We start from the raw sequence: 18486 nt of genomic DNA, 5'->3' as shown, positions 1-18486 counted from the left end.
CCTATGACATCCTGTTGACAGGCTTTGTTCTACTTGAATGATAAGGTAAGCCTGCGAAGTGACAGGATAATGAGAAGTGGAGGCATCAAAGGTTGAGACTTCTTGATATGCAGTCTTAAAAGGTACAATACAATTGTAGTTCTGTAACGATGCAGATTGCGGTCAGAACAACTTTATAGGTGTCTTGTCAAACAATCTTTTTAAGGACTCAAGCAATGAAACTTGTCTGTTGACACAATTTCATCTGACTAATTACACCGGTGGAAGAAGGGTGGAAGAACAGAAAGGTAAAAGGAAGTCTTCTATGTATCTTTGCAGAGGTCCAAACATTCAATACAATCTAGGTAAAATCCAATGATAAGTGTTCAAACACAGTGCTGGTCAAGTGGTATGTCTAAAATATATCATACATTTGACGAAGATGCTCATTGGCTCTCGAACCGAAAAAGTAAGGGGACTTCCAATAATGAAGGGGGCCACAAAGACTTTCAAGTGTCATTCTTGAGTCTCATTCTCATGATGTATGGTAGAATCTCATCACAACTTTGACTCGGGGTATACCCCGTCAATATTCTTGCGGGGATCAACTTCTTGATTGTTGTAATTTCAAATAAGAATTGAAAGATCATGACTAGCTTCATTTCTGATATTCATCTGAACCTCTGATTGGAAGAGATTGAGATCCCATTCGCTAGATGCCCGCCGCTTTTTTAAGTAAAGCATCTGCTTCTCTTCTTTGCACTTTCTTCTTCCTTCTTTCCCACAACAACAACTTCTTCAAATTTCTCTTTTTCTCATCCAAACAAAAGGAATTCATCAAGATACTTCCTTCCTTAACTGATATTGAGATCGCAGAGTCCTTCACGATCTTCGTATCTGTTAATTCATACCAAAATCTGTAAGTAAGTCATCATCTCTCCAATATTTCCTTCTTTAAACAGAAAACTTTCACGTCGCGTTCCCACAACATATACAAGAACTTCATGTATCCTTTCTTTTATTACATCCAATATACTTTCAAGCATGTGTTGCTCTCATTGCGAGCATCTTTTTCTCGATCTCAGTTTTTCCTTTTCTCAAAACTCCACAATCGCCAACATCATCTCCATCTCCATCTCCTTCCTTCCTTTCTCCTTTCAAATTCACTCAAAAGCACACTTCAAAGCCACTTTTGACTTGTTGAAATTCCCCTCTTATATTTTCAATCAACGCAATCGACGATCTCTTAAGTGCGTACTCACTTGAAGATGCCTAAGATCGATTGATTGGGAAGAGGGGAAAAATCAAAGTCGCACTTTCTTGATTGGGAGCCAATTCACTTGAGTTGGACCCCACCTTTTAAGTGTTTTCCTTCATCCTCTCAATCTTTCTTTCCTTCACAACTACAAAGTTTTCCGTCTCCCTCCTCTCTCTTCTTATTAACACTCCTTTCGCGTGCACTTGTGTGGTCTTGCTTATCAGCTTGACTTCTTAAGCTCTTTGATTTATTACTTGTCTCTCGATTTAATTCTTGACACCAACTTTAAAAAGGCTTTTGAGCTGGAGCAATACTTAAATTGGTACATCTTGCGCATTTTTTCACCTTTTACCAACTTTCTCAACAGACGACTAATTTTTTTTTGGCACAGATCAAAATCAAATCTTTGCAACACTCAAGTCCTTCAAAATGTCTTGGGAAACTCCTGCCGGTGGCAATGATTGGGACACGGGAGACACTGCAGTAGTCAATGGCGGAGGAGGTGGAGAGTGGGATGACGCTCCTGCAACTGGTTCTTCCGAACATCATGCAGCAGATGAATTCAATGATGACGCTGGTAACGAATATGGCGGATATGGTGGTGGTGAGGAAAATGGAGGCGGTGGTGGTGGTCGCAGTGGAGGCTGCTTCAACTGTGGTGAAGAAGGGTATTGTTTCCAATGTTTCAGTTTTTCATTACTCCGCTAACTCACTTTCCGTCAGTCACTCCAAGGCCGAATGCACACAACCTGCGAAAGCACGTCCATGCTACAACTGTGGCGAGGAAGGACACACAAAGGCAGAATGCACTAATCCCGCAGTTGCTCGTGAGTTCACCGGCACTTGTCGCATCTGTGAGCAATCGGGTCATCGCGCATCTGAATGCCCTTCTGCTCCACCCAAGCTTTGCAATAATTGTAAGGAGGAAGGTAGGTTCAAATTTAATACCTCTTAGATGCTTTCACCGAGGCTGAATTTTATTGCAGGTCATTCAATCATTGAGTGCAAGAATCCTCGCAAGATCGAGCGCAACGACGTCGAAGATGTCGCAGCTGAAGTTGCTTGGGAAAATCTTATCAAGCAATCTCAAGAAGGTGACTTCGATGACATGAAGGATGAGGTCATGAAATACATCAAGGCTTCTCCAGATGCTACCTATGTTCAATTGGAGAATGCATTCCGTACTCAAAACATCCCCATCTATCTCATTGCCATGGAGAAGGAACTCAACCAGACCTACACCAACATGGACTTGCAGGGCAACCTTGATCGCAAGTTTTCTGTTTCTTGGCGCAAGTCGAGTAAACACAGTCGTCCAAAGGAGAAGGAGAGCTGGCCAGCTACCCCGGAGGAAAATTTGGAGCGACTTGCCAATGCTGGAGAGCCTGTTGATCGTGGCATTCCTCTCTGTTCCCGCTGCAATGAGCTTGGTCATACCGTAAAGCATTGCACCGAAGAGCGAGTTGAAGGTGAACGTGTTCAAGTTCAGTGTTTCAACTGCAATGAAATGCAAGTTTTCTTACACTGGCATTCCTTTAAGCATACTAACTTTGGAGTAGTGGCCATCGTGTTCGTGATTGCCCAATTCCTCGTGAGGATAAGTTCGCTTGTCGCAACTGCAAGAAGTCTGGTCATAGTTCCAAGGAGTGTAAGTTCGGCAATATTCTAGGGTTTCATAACGCAGGCTGACATCGAACTTAGGCCCAGAGCCACGCTCCGCCGAGGGTGTTGAATGCAAGAATTGTAATGAGAGTAAGTACTTCAACCTCTTTATATTCTGATCTTACTAAAAAAAAACACAGTTGGTCATTTCTCTCGTGACTGCCCAACCGGCGGTGGAGGCGATGGCGGTCTCTGCAGAAATTGCAACCAACCTGGTCATAGAGGTAAGTCACGTAGCAATCTATCAATAGTTATCCAATTCGCTGATTTTGTTGCTTATAGCCAAGGATTGTACAAATGAGCGTGTCATGATCTGTCGCAACTGTGACGCAGAGGTTCGTTAATCACCTTTAATCACCTTTTATCTAATTTGGAAAAGCCTACTGACATGAACAGGGACATACCGGTAAGGAATGCCCAAAGCCTCGTGACTATTCTCGCGTTCAATGCCAGAACTGCAAGCAGAGTAAGTAAATCTTCGCATCCCTCTGGTCTTTGTTTTTTGCGATGTACTAACATAAATTAGTGGGCCACACCAAGGTTCGCTGCAAGGAGCCAATTGCTGAGGAGGACGCTGACGATGCCAACGGCTACGGTGGTGGTGATGCCACAGCTGATGGCGGTGACTATGAAGGTGGCGATGCAGCTAACGATGACTATTCTGCTCCTGCGGCTGGTGGTGATGATGACAACTGGGCTACTGGCGGTGGTCAAGAGGTTGCAGGCGACGCCGGCTGGTAGATGACAAGTTTGTTCAACTTCTCTCAAGAAAAGCTGCTTGCTTGTCTCACTTACTCTTTGGCGTGGTGGGATGAGCTTCGGATTTCCAACGAAGAAGTTCAAGAACACTCTGTTGTTGAACGCAGGTAAATAGGCTGGTGCTACCGTAGTATTGGCTCAGATTCTCTTTTTTTCTTCATTAGTTGCGATCATTCATGGATACTTGTGCTCGATTAGGCAAGGATACCATCAAAAAAGCGATGAAAGCACATGGTTGTTATAATAGGACAGGACGTAATTAAAAATATGTCGCTGCGATTTGGGATTTCAAACAAGATAGCTACTTAGTACCTAGATATTTGAGATAAAATCAAAAGCTGATTTATATCATAAGGGTGTTGAGTTTCGAAACTTGGTGACTTTGTTGTGGGGCTTTTTTTGAAAAGGATATATATCTGCTCTTGGCTTTCTTGGATATAGAAAACGGAGCGATATTACCGGAGTCTTGACACAAGCAACTTGGGAAATATAATGATGAACCAAGAGACAGGCAAGCAACAAAGAAGTTTGATAATAATGGCATCTCTAAAGATATCCTGGATAAACAAGAACAGACAGGTAGGTAAAACCATGTCAAAAGAAGGAGTGTCATAGTTGTACAAGGGAATCATTCTTGAGAAATTAGAGAGAGAGAAAGAAAAACTGAGAGTTCCCAAGGTCTTTGAAACACCACCTGCAGTGGCTGAAAGAGTTAATTTTGGAGCTAATATCAGAGCTCATAAGGAAAGGAACCAGTTTGGGAGAGATTAGGTAGTGAAATTAGTGAGACTAGCGAGATGGATGAATGAGATTGATTTTGTTGGATTGTTTGGGTGCTGGTGAATGGAGGATGGGGGATGGGGGAAGGGGATGTGATTGTGAATGTGAATGTGAATGTGAATGTGATAAGATATGGAGAGTGGGTGAGGAGGTTTGTTTAAACTTGTCTTGTGAGGGTTTGGGGGAGGGGGAGAAGAGAGAGAGAGAGAGAGAGAGTTTGTGTGTGTGAGAGGAATAGGAGAAGAAACGGTGGTAAAATGGGTAGAGTGATTGACCGCCGGAGAACGGAGAAAGGAGAGGATGCGATGGATGGATTGAATGGTCTCAATACTGTGATGCTATCTATGCATTTGATTTTGGGAAGATTATATAGCATTGTAGCTTTGTGGTATGTGAATGTGACATTGGATAAGTTTATATAGATAGTGTGCTTTTGAGTATATCTCTTTCTTTCTTGCTTGCTTCTTGGAACTATCATCTGAGAGCTCATATATTGGAGTTTTATTTCCTGTGTCCTATCTTGCAGGTCTGAGTGCTGCATGCTGAATTATATGTCCATCTTTTTGGTGTAGCAACGCCGCACGGGAAGTTCGGAAGTGGAAGATTTCAACCGCCTTGTTCCTAAATTTGATATTTTCAAATTATTGTGATCCGTTGTCCTCCAACCCCTCTCAGAGTTTCTCAAAAGTAGGTTTTCTCTTCTGTAATCCACTCAACATCGCATCCTTAACATCCTTCGTTTGGATCGCCGCACTGTTCCAAACCCCCGTGTACCTCAGACTATCCGCCAATCGATTGTCCCTCGCGTGATTCAAAAGTTCCTTCGTACCCTGCACTGCCACTGGACTTTTTTCCGCCAACAATTTCGCAATACTGAGCGCTTTGTCGATAGCATTTTGCTTCGAAGGCTCAACGTACGTCACAAAACCTACTCGCAGCGCCTCTTCAGCTCCGAAGACGCGGGCAGAGAGACATACGTCTTTGACCCAGCTGAAAGAACCGACGACCTTGGGAAGGCGGGAGAGAGTTCCAATATCGGCGGCGAGTCCGATGTCCACTTCCTTCACGGCCATCTTGACGTCCGAGGTGCAGATGCGGATATCGGCGCAGGTGGATATATCGATTGAGAGACCGAGGGAGTAGCCGTGCAGAACACAGATCACGGCTATTTGATGCGATTAGATTGATTCCACTTTCATCTCAAGAAAGGAGACAATGGGGGAGGGGAAACATACGTTTCTCGCATTTCTCAACACTGCTTATACAAGCTTGGAATTCTTCGACGTGTCGTTTGAAAGCTTGCGCTGTTCGCGCTACATCTGTAGATCTTCCTTCTTTTCCGGCTAAAACGCCATCTTGTGCGGCGGCTTCTACATCCAAACCAGCTGAGAATGCGCGTTCACCGGCGCCAGATAATATGATGGAGCGGACATCGGGAGAATAGGAGAGGGTGTCGAAAATGGTGCGGAATTCAAGCCACTAGATTTAGGGGTTAGCGAATGATTAAGGTAGTAGTGCGGGCTGTGGAAAAGGGGCGCCTTACCATTGCTTCGAAAAACGCATTGAGTTTCTCGGGACGGTTGATTTGCACATGTGCTATGTATGGTGCTGGGTATGTGACGAGAAAGTATTTGTAGGTAGGGTTGGAAGAGGCCATTTTGTTTGTTTGGGGAGGGCAATGGACAGGCTTCTGCGGCTTGCTTGCGTTTTGAATTGCTGATTGGATTGCTAATCAAGTCACTAACTTGTAGGATATACTTCTAGAGAAGATTGGTATAGATAGATGTAAGTTTCTAGGTATGGAATTTTAAAGATAAGTGCTTGAGATGGATGGTCGGCCAACTTGACCTCAACATCACCGAGCCTCGGTATCTCGAAGCTCGATAGCACGTGATCATACTTTCCGTCTTTTCGCGGGGTAGCTTTTCAAGCTCGTCCCCCTCTTTACGAGTATCGAGGAAGAAGTTTGACAACTCAAGTCGAGAAATTCAGCCAAGAGAATTGATAATTGATATGTAATTCATGTCGATATCAAGTGATGTGCCAAACTTAAAGCATAATAACTTCCTTCCACTGCAACCTCACATCTGGCTATTCAAGGTCCCCTTTGAGCCGGTTGGTCCCCGAATACGACTCTGCAGGTAAGAGTTGCGAGGAATATTGTCCATGTGAATGTGAGGCTTTTGGGATGAATACTAGGTAGGTACTAGGTACTTTGTAAACTCTGAATGTTGGCGATAGTTTATTTCCCCGTAACACACTCAACCAACCATCCTGGTCCTTCACGCTTGTCAAGTCTATGGAGTAATGGTTAAACAAGGTAAATATTTCCATATCAATCGATTGTCAGAAGATAGCCGACGAGATATATGCAAGTGGACGGCTGAGTAGGTTTGACAGTTGGCAATAATAAGCATTTGTGCCTGTCGAAGCTTCATGCAAAGGAGCCAATATGGTGCATGTTCAAAAGTTAATCATATCAATGACCATTGACCATGCACATCCATTATATCCAGTATTACAGTATCATCCACACCACACTTTCCCCCCCGCTCGAGCCCCGTAACTCAAGCTGCAGGTAGATCGACAACAGCACTGCAGTAGCGCGAAGATCATAATGAAATTGTTTCGATGAAATCTTGATGATTGATCATATGATGCTTCAGTGTAAGACGGTACAGTAAGTGCAAGGTTTTTTTATTTTTTTATTTTTTTATTTGAATTTGTGGGGGGTTTTTAACTAACATCTATCAAATCATTCAAATGAGTCTTGGATGATTAATTAAAAACTTCCGATGGCTGTGTCAAAGGGGATTTTCTTGATCTCTCAACGGTTTATCAACGCTCAAGCTCTAGCTACCTAGCTATCTAGGGAGTAGGTATCATCGAGTTGTGGGACCAGAAGAACGAGAACGGCGAGGGAGAAGAGAAATACAGAGTACAACGTAGAGTTGGTTGACCGGGTGTTTCTTTTTCCATTAGACATCCGTCACACATACAAAACACCTTGCTTTGGAAGACGATTTTTCGTGTAAAGTGACTATTATACCTAGGTAGCTCGGTAGGTACCTACAAGCTACGTGCGCGAGAGAAGTGCGTATTGTAATGCAAAGGAAATGGATTCCGGTGCAATGCAAGAAAACACAAACTTCACAATACGAAACCAATCAATACCTATTCTCTGATGTCTCCTCTCCCCGCCCCCCTATCAGATACATCATACATGGATGGTTGAACGGTATCATCGAAAGGTTTCTCTTGGCGCTTCGCTTTATTCCATCGGACAAATTCCCCCCTGTTGTATCAAATCAGACCCCGTTATTTTCACTTGCGATCTCCGCTACTTGGACCCCGAGATTATTCCTTACGAACGTACGACAGACTGCAGTGCTCGTTCGTGCAAAGGAATGTGTGAAATCCCACGGTTTGATGGAAGTCTGTATGACGGTGAATGGATTTACGGAGTGAGGGTGTAGATTATTAATTCACAAGACGATTTGATTCGTGGACCGAGTACCGTTTCGGGTTATGTAACTTGCTTATATGCTGTAGTACATGTTTCGGTGTGTGCGTTCTTCGTGCCGTTGGTCAATGGCTAGAGGTGAGAGATGCGAGTGGCATGATAATACTGATATGCAACATGGGATTCCATTCCATATGCGTTGATCTGCAGGAAAAATAAGAAGCCAAAGAAAAAGGCCGTTGTTGAAAAGGGCTATGCTCGCTAAGTTGCGAGGGTTGAAACTTGAGCGTTTGAGGTCATTTTACTAGTGTCTAACTGTCTACAGATAGGACTAGATAGGACCTAGTAGATAGGACCTAGTAGATAGGACCTAGTAGATAGGGCTCTTAGCTTATTCTCCTAGCCCACTGTCAAAGAGAAGGGGAGGGAAGGGATTCAAGGGAAGGAAAGGGAAGGGAAGGGAAGGGAGGAGGGGAGGGGAGAAGGGGGCCGGGAGGGAAGATCAACGGTTAACTCTTTTCTCAACGGTCAATCCATTCCATCTAATTGTGGACGCTCGTACGCCAAGACAATATCGATCCATCAAGAAGGAAAAATAAGACAAGACCCCAATCAATTGACTTCTTTCCTCACTCCTTCTTCCCTACTTTTCACTCTAACCATGTGTCACCCATGTCGGTGCGATGGATACCTAGTAGATATATCATGTCTCAATCACCTACCCAGTACGAGTATATAATATTACATATATATCCTCATCACTCACCAAAAATGTTGGTAAAATGATCGGAACAGGATTAGCTTGTCATCATTGCCGGGGGCCGTGTTCCTTATCCTCTTTTTTCTTCCATCAGACCAGAAACATTCCATTTCCACTCGAGCCACTCTAACTCTAAATGTCAAGATCCAAACCATCCACATACAACAATAACATTTTCCATCGTATCGACTAATCAAGAGGATTCCGTCTCTCGCATTCGCCTATGTACTACCCAATGTCACATTGTCTGTTATCCGATTGAAACCAGATCCGTGCATATTATTTGCAGTGCCGGTTGCCTACGGAATCTTACAGCATCATGCGGTGCTACATACGCATCGACGTTGCTCCTACCTCTTGGTGGTCTTTCTGAATAATGACCAATGTAAGCAATGGATATTTCTTAGCTAGTAAACACCACATATAGAGTCGTGCAGCCCGTAGCACAGAGTGCCCATCTTTAAATCTTCTATATCCAGCAAAGTCGATTCGTCTGAAAACACTTTGGTTGATATCCATCATAGGTTGCCCCAAATGTTTGAAATTGACGAACAAACCATACCGTTCATACGAACGCGCCAGGCCCTACTACTCCTAGATCTGCAGAACGATTTTATAGGAGAAGAGAGCCTGCTGCCGGTCGAAACCCCCCCGAGCTATGTCGACAATATAAAGAATCTCATCGAGCCGTTCCGTCCTTCTGGGGACATAATATGGATATGCAGCATTTCCACGGAGGGGGTTTCGAGGATAGTCAATCAACCGCACAATGATAGCGAGGCCATCATAACGAATAACGAGCTTCTACGACGTCGACGCGACAAAGTGACACCCGAAAGTGAGCCCGTGTCCAATGAAGAAAGCAAGCCTTCGGTAGCTAGCAGTGAGGGGGATGCAGCAGAAGCTTTTTTGACAGTCCAATGCGAAGGCAAATCACGCATGCTAAAACCCAATTCGAGAGGTTCAGCCATTTCAGATGCGTTTGCGCCCATCTCTACGAAAGACTTGGTATTCAACAAAACATACTATTCCGCATTCAAGGATGGCAGCCTAGTCCAAAAACTAAGGGGCAAGTTTGTGACAGAGATTTACATTGCTGGGGCTCTTACGAATGTCAGTGTATTTGCCACGGCAATGGACGCTGCCCGCCACGGTTATGCCATAACCATCATTGAGGATTGTCTGGGGTACAGGAGTAAAGCTAGACATGAGGAAGCTTTACGTCAGCTCCGAGCCTACACGGGATGCGATGTCATAAGCAGCGGGGACCTCATTGATAGCTTGCAGAAGCAAAAGAAGGTCGCTGAAAGGAGAACGACTTCCAGTAAGAAATCTCGTCCTAAACCTAGAGAGCCACAGCCAAAAGAATCTCGAAATACTGGGATTGAAAATCTAATGGGGAACTTAAAGCTAGAAGCAGAAGACCCGCAAGTCACCACCGTCAAAGCCCCATCGACGGTAGCCACCGAAGACGATTTCGAAACCACAAGTCAACTCCTGCGATCACAAATTCGACGAGCGAAACCACCAGCAGAACTGGAAGCAGAAGCTAAAAAGAGAGAAAAGGTTAAGTCGAAAGTGAAATCACGTAGACACACTGCAAAGCCTGTGGAAGTAGAAGACCCCTCTATCCCATCAAAGCAACGCAGTCTAGCATCTTCAAAAATTCCGTCACCTGACTCGTCAAATTCCCCAAACCTAGCTGAAGTGACTCTGCCTAGCCCAAAGCTCCCGGCAATCGAGAAGGAGGAACTCCAACTAAAACCTTCATCAACGAAGAAATCTCTTGAGGAGATGCCAAAAGACGAAGACGATGCATTGACCGATAGGGCTGCCATTTGTGAAGGTGATACAACCGTCATCCAAAACCTTCTGCCCGATACGTTGGCAAGCGGGATTTTCGAGAAAGTTCGGGACGAGGTCCTTTGGCAGAAGATGGGCCATCAAGGTGGTGAGGTACCGAGGCTTGTAGCGGTTCAGGGTCAAATTGAAGAAGATGACAGTACTCCGATATATCGTCACCCGGCAGATGAATCGCCTGCTCTCCTATCATTTTCACCCACAGTTGAAACTGTCAAGAAGATAGTTGAGAAAAGACTTGGTCATTCTCTAAACCATGTACTGATCCAATTCTATCGAGATGGGAATGATAATATTTCCGAGCATAGTGACAAAACATTGGATATCATTCCTAATACTTTCATTGCTAATGTGAGCCTGGGAGCTCAACGGACGATGGTATTTCGTACAAAGAAACCCGTGAAGAACGCCGTATGTGCAGAATCTCAGAGCGCCCCTCGAGAATCTTGCAGGGCAGCTCTTCCACATAATTCATTGTGCAAGATGGGCTTGGAAACCAATAAGAAGTGGTTACATGGTATTCGACCAGATAAGAGAATGGCAAGTGAGAAATCCAAGGCTGAATTGGCTTACGATTGCGGACGTATATCATTAACATTCAGACATATTGGTACATACCTGGATAAAAGTCAACAAAAGATTTGGGGTCAAGGTGCAACTGCCAAGAGGAAAGAAGACGCCGTGCAGGTCATCAATGGAGATACACCGCAAACCCAAGAAATGCTACAAGCTTTCGGGAAAGAAAATCATGACAGCGATTTCGACTGGCAGGAGATCTACGGCAAAGGGTTCGACGTACTGCACATGTCGAATCATAAAAAGCTTTTTTTGTCGGGAGATCCCGTCGCCGACCACCGGGTGAAGTTTATGCTCAATCACTACGGAATCCCTTGGATAGAAGCAACCATTTCGCCACCTTTCCACTGGAAACGAGAAGGTCTTGAAGTTGACGATTCGCTTGTACCAGAAACACCGGTGATCAAGTTTATTGATAACGACCATGACAGAACTACTGTCGAAGGATGCATGCCAATCATGTTTTATATTGAAGCTATCTATAAACCTCCCCAGAACTGTAAATCTCCGGGTCATTTCGCCCGTCATTACACCCGTTTCGAAGAAGCCAACACTCTACTCAAGATCTGGAGAACAGTTCCCTTTAGCGTGAAGCCTTTCCGTGCTGAACTCGCTAAATGGGATATCTACGCCAAAGAATCAAAATACATAGCAGGCGATGAAATTGGTCTTGCAGATTTTGCAATAATGCCGGTATTTGAGTTGGTCAGTAAGGTGTGGGGTGATCGTATGGCACATGAAAATTTAGCAGTTTATTGGAAGATGATGGTTCAGACGGAGAGTTTTTGGAAGGTTCTCCCAAACGAGAATCTAGAGGCGCTGCAGGATCAAGCTAAGATTTGTGCGGTGCGGCAGAAACTTAATACCTTGGATAATGAGTCTTTGCAAGAAGAGGGCAGTGAGGACCACTCCTCCTTGGCAGCGGAAGATGAAGAGAAGGGCAAGAGGAAGAGCAAGGAGATCGAAGAGCTATCGGATGCAATTTCGAGGTTGTGATTTCTACATTGGGTATCGAGCGTGATGATGAAATGCTTAAGGAGTTGCTATCAAAGATGGGTCATGAAATGGTGGCGTTTGGAAGCATTTGGGGACAAACAAATGTCTCACGGTCTGTAGAGAATTGAAAATACGCACAGCATCTAAAGCAAAAATGTGAATACTTTATATAACCTTAACTCAATCAATTTTATCATCGACTTCATTATGTGTAATGCCCTCTCCGTCTACCAATCTTATTTCGCAGTATCATTTTCTCACCACGCAAGGGTTCACGCTAACCATAAGCATCCAACCCCAAATCCGCGACTATCACTTTGCACTTCCTTCTCCCTCCCAGACCGTCGTCTCCACCATAAAAGTTCCCTTTCGATCTTTACACCTACAAACCGATCAACATCCATCACTCATCCTCCGGTAAACACGCAATATCCACTACTTTCCAATCTCTCCCCAGGAAAATAAAGAATAAAAACCTACCGACGAAAAAGCCGTTCCACAGGTCTACACACAATATTTTCCCCCACCTTCCCATCCCTATCCTTTTGCAAATCGCAATTGTATTGCCATAATTCCAGTAATTCACAGTTTTTGAGATTCCCGTCGAAGCCTTTTCGGTGTTGGGACTTGGACGTGAGGGTTGATTCGAAGGGGAGGGCACTGGGTGGGAAGGGGAGGAGGGGTGGTGTCATTTGTTCTTTGTTTGGGAAGGATTGAGGGTTGAGGGTTGAGGGTTGAAGGTTGAAGATTGAAGATTGAGAGGAAGAGTGAGGATAAAATGGATATAAGATCTAGCGAAGAGATATATGGCGGGAGATTATTACGCGAAGTTGATGAGAGCGAAGAGAGTTTGGAATCGGTATGTAGGAAGAATATTCGATCTCATTGCTTATCGATAACGCATCTCCCCTCCCTCCTTGTATTTCCTTGCACCTACCTGCATTCACACAGGAAATTGAAGCTGATAAATCACACGAGCTTCTAACAACTGTTACCAATACATTGGATTCCCGTCCGTCGAGAACTCATATACGTTCTCTAGATGAACTGTGGTCTCATTCCTATCAAAATCAACCGAGACTGTCTGTTTCGGGGAGACAGTTGCCGCTGCTAATTCATATATTAACCACACTTCTGAGTAATGATGATGGAAAGGTAGGAAAGTGCGTTGTATTAATCGATGTGCATTCGAGATTTTCTCCTTCGTTTCTAGCATTTCAAGATGAAGAAGAAAAAGAAGATGGTGATGAAAGACTTGAAGCTGGACAGGAGGAGAGATTAAAGAAGTCGGATCTCAAACATCTTCATATCTTTAGACCTTCAGCTCAGAACCTGGAAAGCACGTTGAAGGGGGTGGAAGAGTATATGTTGTATGGGGATCATGATAGTTATGGGAGGGAGTTTGGAGGGACGATACTTTTTGGGGTTGAGGGGAGGGAGGGGGTAGATATGGGGAGTTTGAGGGGGATGGGGAGGCCGGAGGTGGTGATGGGGTGGAGAGGGTGGTTGAGGGTGGAGAGGGAAGAGGTTGGGGTGTTTGGAATGGGGGGGTAGTGTGGAGGAGATGTTGGAGGAGAGGGAGAGGAGAGAAGAGGTTGTTAGGGGGAAGGGATGGAGAGGATTGGGGGAGAAGGGTGGGGAGGTTGTGTGGAAGTTGGAGTAGAAGGAGGAGATGAAAAACGCACTGGGAATGTTGATGACGGTGAATTGGCTTCGGCTTGTGCTCTACATACAATGGTCGTTCAGACGGAGTATGGTACACGTGATAGGATGCCATGCTCATGCGCAATGCGTGTCATCAATTTGAACATGGAGAGAGCCTTGAGTTCGGAGGGCTTTTTATGTGCTGTATGTGTAATAATAATAAATGTTGTTCGACATATCATGGGGATTGCAAGAATATCGAACCTTTGCTTTGCTTGAATGAAGTAATCAATAAAAAGGGCATGGTACGGCTTCACCACCCAGCACCTTAGTTTCGATACAGCGTATATTTCATGCGCATGTTCCTAATCTCGATGCCTCCATACAAACAAATAGGCCAAGAATATCCAATGCATTTCTTATGACAACCATTGCACCCAGATTCTGCTTTTCGTTGCAAGATATCCAAGGTCTCATCTGCCCATCACATGATTTCTCCAAATAAACACATACCTCTCCCAAAAGAGTTTCTCACAGTTCCGAAGAGAAAAAAATGCATGCATTGCCAAAGCATCATCGATATTGGTAATGTACAGCTTGCCTACCCATTCCAGCCTCCCAGCATGCAATATTCCTTCCCTCCACCTCTGCCTGTTTCAACCATCCACCATACCGAGACACCTAGTCCAATCTATGTCCTTTTGTCTATCCTCATTCCTTATGCAGCAGCATTGGCAGCTCTCTGATCCTCCAATTTGGCGTAGAATGCATCGCGCTTGCGGACGGCTGGGACGTGGTATCCGTACCTGTTACTATGTTAATACCATGTGCCTTGACGCCGTTTGAACGGAGAATTTTACCAGAAAGCATATCCGAATGTGGTTCCGAGACCTGGTGGGTCGTGTTAGTTGACTGCTTTGCTTCACCTCTGCGATATCTCCAGATTCTCTCCCTCCATTCACCCTCCCACTCCCTTTGCATTCCACAAGACATCCGTTCACCACATACCGAAAGCGACGCTAAGGTCAAGGACGAGCCCTCTTCGGAGCATCTACAGTACAAAAGGTCAGCTCATTCTCCAATTCCATTCACCCAATTAATTCGATTATGTCCTTCCAACTTTCCAACTCCAATTCGGAGCCCTCACTTTTCCCGCCCCAGACAGAGAGAGAAACGTACTCCAGTAATTGGTTTGATAGCCATTTTGTATATTTCTTTCGAGGGGAAGAATATCAGGTTCTGTATCTCTTATTTGCTTGCTCAGATTCAAAATCGCATGATGCATCCCACGCTCGCCGAGCGTCCAATTTTAGCGCACTCTTAATACCTGAGGCAGCAACGCTAAATCCGCAACTGCCAACTCGATTGCCCCACGTGATCGATACTTCTGAACCTTTGATATTCACAAGCAGTAATTTACGCTTTCGATAACGCGGAAACGTTCATTCGATTGAATTCACACTACGGTCATGAATCATTCTTTCCACACCCATACCCGCGATTTATTTATTTAAAGCTTGCTGTGGGCGCGAAAAAATAACATCCATCCAGAAAAGCATTGCGATCATGGTCCCAGTGTCACGAAAACGATCGACACCTACATCCAGCGACGACGACATGGAGGAGCCTTATCGAAAAAGGCAACGCATGTCGCCCGTCCTCCCACAAACCCCTCCGCCCGAGCTCGAATTGTCGCGTCCCGATAAAATGGAGTCTTCACTTTTCGACAGCGACGTACGGATGCTATTGCGACGAACGATTTGTCAGACATTGGAACACGTTGGGTTTGACCGGGCGACGGAAGAAGCGTTGGAGGCCATGTGTGCCGAAGTCGATACTTGTTTGTATATCCTCACCTGTGGGCTGAGAAGCCTTTTGTTGACGAGATTTAAGATACGACGCATTTACTTGCTCAAGTCACTTCTTCGATGAATAATGCGAGAAGAAATATTCCCATACCCCTCGATATATCGTACGCGTTTAATCGGTATCAATTACCTCTCGCATCGTTAGAACCGCATCTGCGACCTCCAATCTCCGTACCGAAGCTTGAATTAGAATTGGAACCTATACCAAAGGAAAATCCTACGACGAAAAATGTCATAAAGATATTAGGAGTGGAGCTCAACGGTGAGGTGGAAAAGGCACAGAAATCATATATACCGAAAGGATTCCCCGCCTTTCCTAGTAAACATACATTTAAATGGACGCCCAAAGAGAGCGAACGCTTAACGGATCCGCGAAAAATCCGGGAGAAGGCTGCGGAGAATGCCAAGATGGGGGAGGAGGCTCTGAGACGGCTGGTGAAGGTTGGAAAGGTGGGCAAAGATAGGGAAATGAAACGAATGGCTGGTAGAGATCCAAAGAGTAAGGAACGGCATGCGTTGTGGGAACGTACCATGTTGGAACTGGGAATTACAAATTCTGGTAGTGGAAGTGGGAGTGCAAATACAAGGCTGGCGCTAGATGATCGCAGTATGGTAGTTAATGCAGAGAAGCAGTATTTCAGAAAAGGTGCACCGGCAAGAAAAAGAACGCAACCACAGCCGCAGCCTCCACCTTCGCCTATGGATGAGGATTTGGTGTCATTAGAGTCGTAGGGAGATGGATTATAACAAAAAAGATACGAATAATAATTTGGGGTTGGAATCTCAGGTATGGGCGGTGGAATGCATTATCAGCGAGGAGTTCTGGGGTTGAATCAATCAAAAGGATCAAATTTTGGGAGCCGGTAGCTCAATGAAGGACGGACTCTTGCAGGAGCGAGAGGTATTTCCTTATATATGTAAATCTACATAAACCGTTGCTGTTCATGCGCAACTTTACATACACCTTACCAAAACAACATACTTTCAATGAACAATTCTCATAAAAGAGTATGGACCTGTTGTAACGCCAATCATAGACCTGAACACCATCGCAATGCACCAGGTATATCCAATACAATCATCTATTTGACCTCAAGGCCAAGCACCCGGATCAATTTCTGTCCCCAAATCCCTGTCCTCTAAAAACTTCCTGCCTCTCAACTCGTCGGGTAGGTATTCTTGAACTACTCTACCCTCCTTGTAATTAGGATTGTATTTGTACTGATCTCCATACCCCAACTCTTTCATCAATTTCGTAGGTGCATTTCTTAAATGAATAGGGATGCTTAAACTAGCTACCCCAGGTTCCCTCAGGGCAGAATATGCGTTGTTTAATCCTCTATATGCTCTGGTACTTTTTGGGGCTAGACACAGAGCCACAGTAGCATGAGCCATTGTGATTCGACATTCAGGCATACCAATTTTCTCGCACGCGGTGTATGTGCTTGTTGCGAGCGTTAGCATGGTGTTGTCTGCCAGTCCTATATCCTCTGATGCCATAACTACCATCCGCCTAGCTATGTAAAGAGGGTCTTCTCCGGATTGAAGCATTCTTGCAAGGTAGTATAGGGCAGCATCTGCGTCGCCACCTCTTACTGACTTGTGAAAAGCAGAGATAGTATCGTAGTGTTGATCGCCAGCTCTATCATACACCAGCGTCTTGGTAAGGGAGGCTTTGATATCTTCCTTGGTGACGTTAGGTCTTGTAGACAAGCCCATGGCTAGCTCTAGGAGATTCAGGGCCGTCCGAGCATCACCGTCAGAAAAGGCAGATAGATACTTTAAGAGCTCTGTATCCACAAGATCTGTAGGGGTGTAATTTGGCCCCTCGGTCTTCAAAGCCCTCTCTAATATCTCCAGTATGTCATCGTCCGTCAACTTCGATAATGTGAATGTCCGGCATCTAGACAGTAAAGCATTCTGGACTTTGAAAGACGGATTCTCGGTCGTAGCTCCTATTAAAGTAACCTGCCCACTTTCCACAGGCCCAAGAAATACATCCTGCTGACTCTTCGAAAATCGATGGATCTCATCGCAGAATATTATTGTCTTTCTTCCAGTAAGCCCCAGTTCCCCTCTTGCCTCAGCGAATATCTTCTTCACCTCCCCCACCCCAGTAGACGTACTATTGATCTCGACAAACCGACTTCCTACCATCGCAGCCACACACCGTGCAATTGTAGTTTTACCCGTGCCAGCGCCACCCCATAGTATCATTGATGGGACACGATCTTGTTCAATGAGACTGCGTAAAACTCCATGTGGCCCAACTAACTCTTGTCCACATACTTCGTCTAGACTTCTCGGACGCATTCGTTCTGCTAGCGGAGCGACCTTTTGAAAGGCATTGGTCTTAGTCTTCTTTGCCGGCGGATCAACAGTCTCGTTTTCCCACTGCATCTCTGTCTCGGCATCGTCAAATGATCTCTTCCGCTGCACAGTCAGGGATCCACTCGCACTCCCATCTTCTTGCTGCTTCCCAGTTGTATTTCCATTCTGCACTTTCGGTTGAAAATTGGGCGTCGAATTGGGTTCTATCTTTGGGGTAGGATGCAATGCTGTTTTCTTAGTCGCAGGTGTCGAAAAGAAGTTAGAGACGGAAGGCTTCTGCGTGGAGGCTGGTTTCTGTGAAACAAATGCATTCTGCTGAGTAAGTGGAGGAGAGAATGTGTCAATGAAGTCTTCACATCCCGAATCAATGTGACTATTAATGTCTTTAGCTTTCACTTGCTTTTCGCAAATGGGGCAAGCAACCATGCTGAGCAATTGGTGGGAATTGACTCTAAGTAATAGGTTTGGTTCATGATCATCACACAAAGTGGCTTTCAACACAACGCGTTTAAAATTTGGGGGACGCGCCCGTGAAAGTCTATGTTAAAGT

At 44.9% G+C, this 18486-nt stretch overlaps 8 protein-coding genes across 8 annotated transcripts; 4 read left to right on the top strand and 4 right to left on the bottom strand.

The window, feature by feature from the left end:
- Window positions 1–1666: 1666 nt before the first annotated feature.
- EAE98_003682 (uncharacterized protein) lies at window positions 1667–3640 on the top strand (the record flags this gene model as incomplete). Its single annotated transcript, XM_038951302.1, has 9 exons — window positions 1667–1905; window positions 1961–2166; window positions 2224–2746; window positions 2797–2885; window positions 2939–2989; window positions 3040–3123; window positions 3182–3234; window positions 3296–3365; window positions 3426–3640. 9 exons carry the CDS (start codon window positions 1667–1669, stop codon window positions 3638–3640), a joined length of 1530 nt encoding a protein of 509 aa, XP_038812766.1.
- A 1104-nt stretch (window positions 3641–4744) lies between these two features.
- EAE98_003681 (uncharacterized protein) lies at window positions 4745–6826 on the bottom strand. The gene is made up of 3 exons (XM_038951301.1): window positions 5982–6826; window positions 5674–5917; window positions 4745–5603 (listed from the first exon to the last, which is right to left on the bottom strand). Exons 1-3 carry the CDS (start codon window positions 6093–6095, stop codon window positions 5110–5112), a joined length of 852 nt encoding a protein of 283 aa, XP_038812765.1. The 5' UTR covers window positions 6096–6826; the 3' UTR covers window positions 4745–5109.
- A 2369-nt stretch (window positions 6827–9195) lies between these two features.
- On the top strand, window positions 9196–12093 carry EAE98_003680 (uncharacterized protein; the record flags this gene model as incomplete). The annotated part of the gene is made up of 1 exon (XM_038951300.1): window positions 9196–12093. One exon carries the CDS (start codon window positions 9196–9198, stop codon window positions 12091–12093), a length of 2898 nt encoding a protein of 965 aa, XP_038812764.1.
- A 312-nt stretch (window positions 12094–12405) lies between these two features.
- Window positions 12406–12785, bottom strand: EAE98_003679 (uncharacterized protein; the record flags this gene model as incomplete). The annotated part of the gene is made up of 2 exons (XM_038951299.1): window positions 12406–12475; window positions 12574–12785. The coding sequence occupies 2 exons, from the start codon at window positions 12783–12785 to the stop codon at window positions 12406–12408; spliced, it is 282 nt and encodes a 93-aa protein (XP_038812763.1).
- An 86-nt stretch (window positions 12786–12871) lies between these two features.
- Window positions 12872–13647, top strand: EAE98_003678 (uncharacterized protein; the record flags this gene model as incomplete). The annotated part of the gene is made up of 2 exons (XM_038951298.1): window positions 12872–12952; window positions 13045–13647. 2 exons carry the CDS (start codon window positions 12872–12874, stop codon window positions 13645–13647), a joined length of 684 nt encoding a protein of 227 aa, XP_038812762.1.
- Window positions 13648–14455: 808 nt separating this feature from the next.
- EAE98_003677 (uncharacterized protein) lies at window positions 14456–14940 on the bottom strand (the record flags this gene model as incomplete). Its single annotated transcript, XM_038951297.1, has 4 exons — window positions 14456–14543; window positions 14598–14628; window positions 14746–14788; window positions 14917–14940. 4 exons carry the CDS (start codon window positions 14938–14940, stop codon window positions 14456–14458), a joined length of 186 nt encoding a protein of 61 aa, XP_038812761.1.
- A 157-nt stretch (window positions 14941–15097) lies between these two features.
- On the top strand, window positions 15098–16508 carry EAE98_003676 (uncharacterized protein). The gene is made up of 2 exons (XM_038951296.1): window positions 15098–15577; window positions 15631–16508. Exons 1-2 carry the CDS (start codon window positions 15304–15306, stop codon window positions 16335–16337), a joined length of 981 nt encoding a protein of 326 aa, XP_038812760.1. The 5' UTR covers window positions 15098–15303; the 3' UTR covers window positions 16338–16508.
- A 189-nt stretch (window positions 16509–16697) lies between these two features.
- Window positions 16698–18362, bottom strand: EAE98_003675 (uncharacterized protein; the record flags this gene model as incomplete). The annotated part of the gene is made up of 1 exon (XM_038951295.1): window positions 16698–18362. One exon carries the CDS (start codon window positions 18360–18362, stop codon window positions 16698–16700), a length of 1665 nt encoding a protein of 554 aa, XP_038812759.1.
- Window positions 18363–18486: the final 124 nt, after the last annotated feature.

Source organism: Botrytis deweyae (assembly GCF_014898535.1).
Source record: "Botrytis deweyae strain B1 chromosome Unknown BDEW_006, whole genome shotgun sequence".
Taxonomy (NCBI): domain Eukaryota; kingdom Fungi; phylum Ascomycota; class Leotiomycetes; order Helotiales; family Sclerotiniaceae; genus Botrytis; species Botrytis deweyae.
Note: the sequence above shows the minus strand (reverse complement) of the source record. Positions and strands in the feature narration are given on the sequence as shown.

Bases quoted from the DNA above. Each gene is read 5' to 3' on its own strand.
- EAE98_003681 (XM_038951301.1), bottom strand. From the start codon at position 6,095: ATGGCCTCTTCCAACCCTACCTACAAATACTTTCTCGTCACATACCCA. The intron at 5,918-5,981 runs GTAAGGCGCCCC...CCCTAAATCTAG, and splicing joins ATGCGTTTTTCGAAGCAATG to TGGCTTGAATTCCGCACCAT. The intron at 5,604-5,673 runs GTATGTTTCCCC...CGCATCAAATAG, and splicing joins TGTTGAGAAATGCGAGAAAC to CCGTGATCTGTGTTCTGCAC.
- EAE98_003676 (XM_038951296.1), top strand. From the start codon at position 15,304: ATGGTCCCAGTGTCACGAAAACGATCGACACCTACATCCAGCGACGAC. The intron at 15,578-15,630 runs GTTTGTATATCC...ACGAGATTTAAG, and splicing joins GTGTGCCGAAGTCGATACTT to ATACGACGCATTTACTTGCT.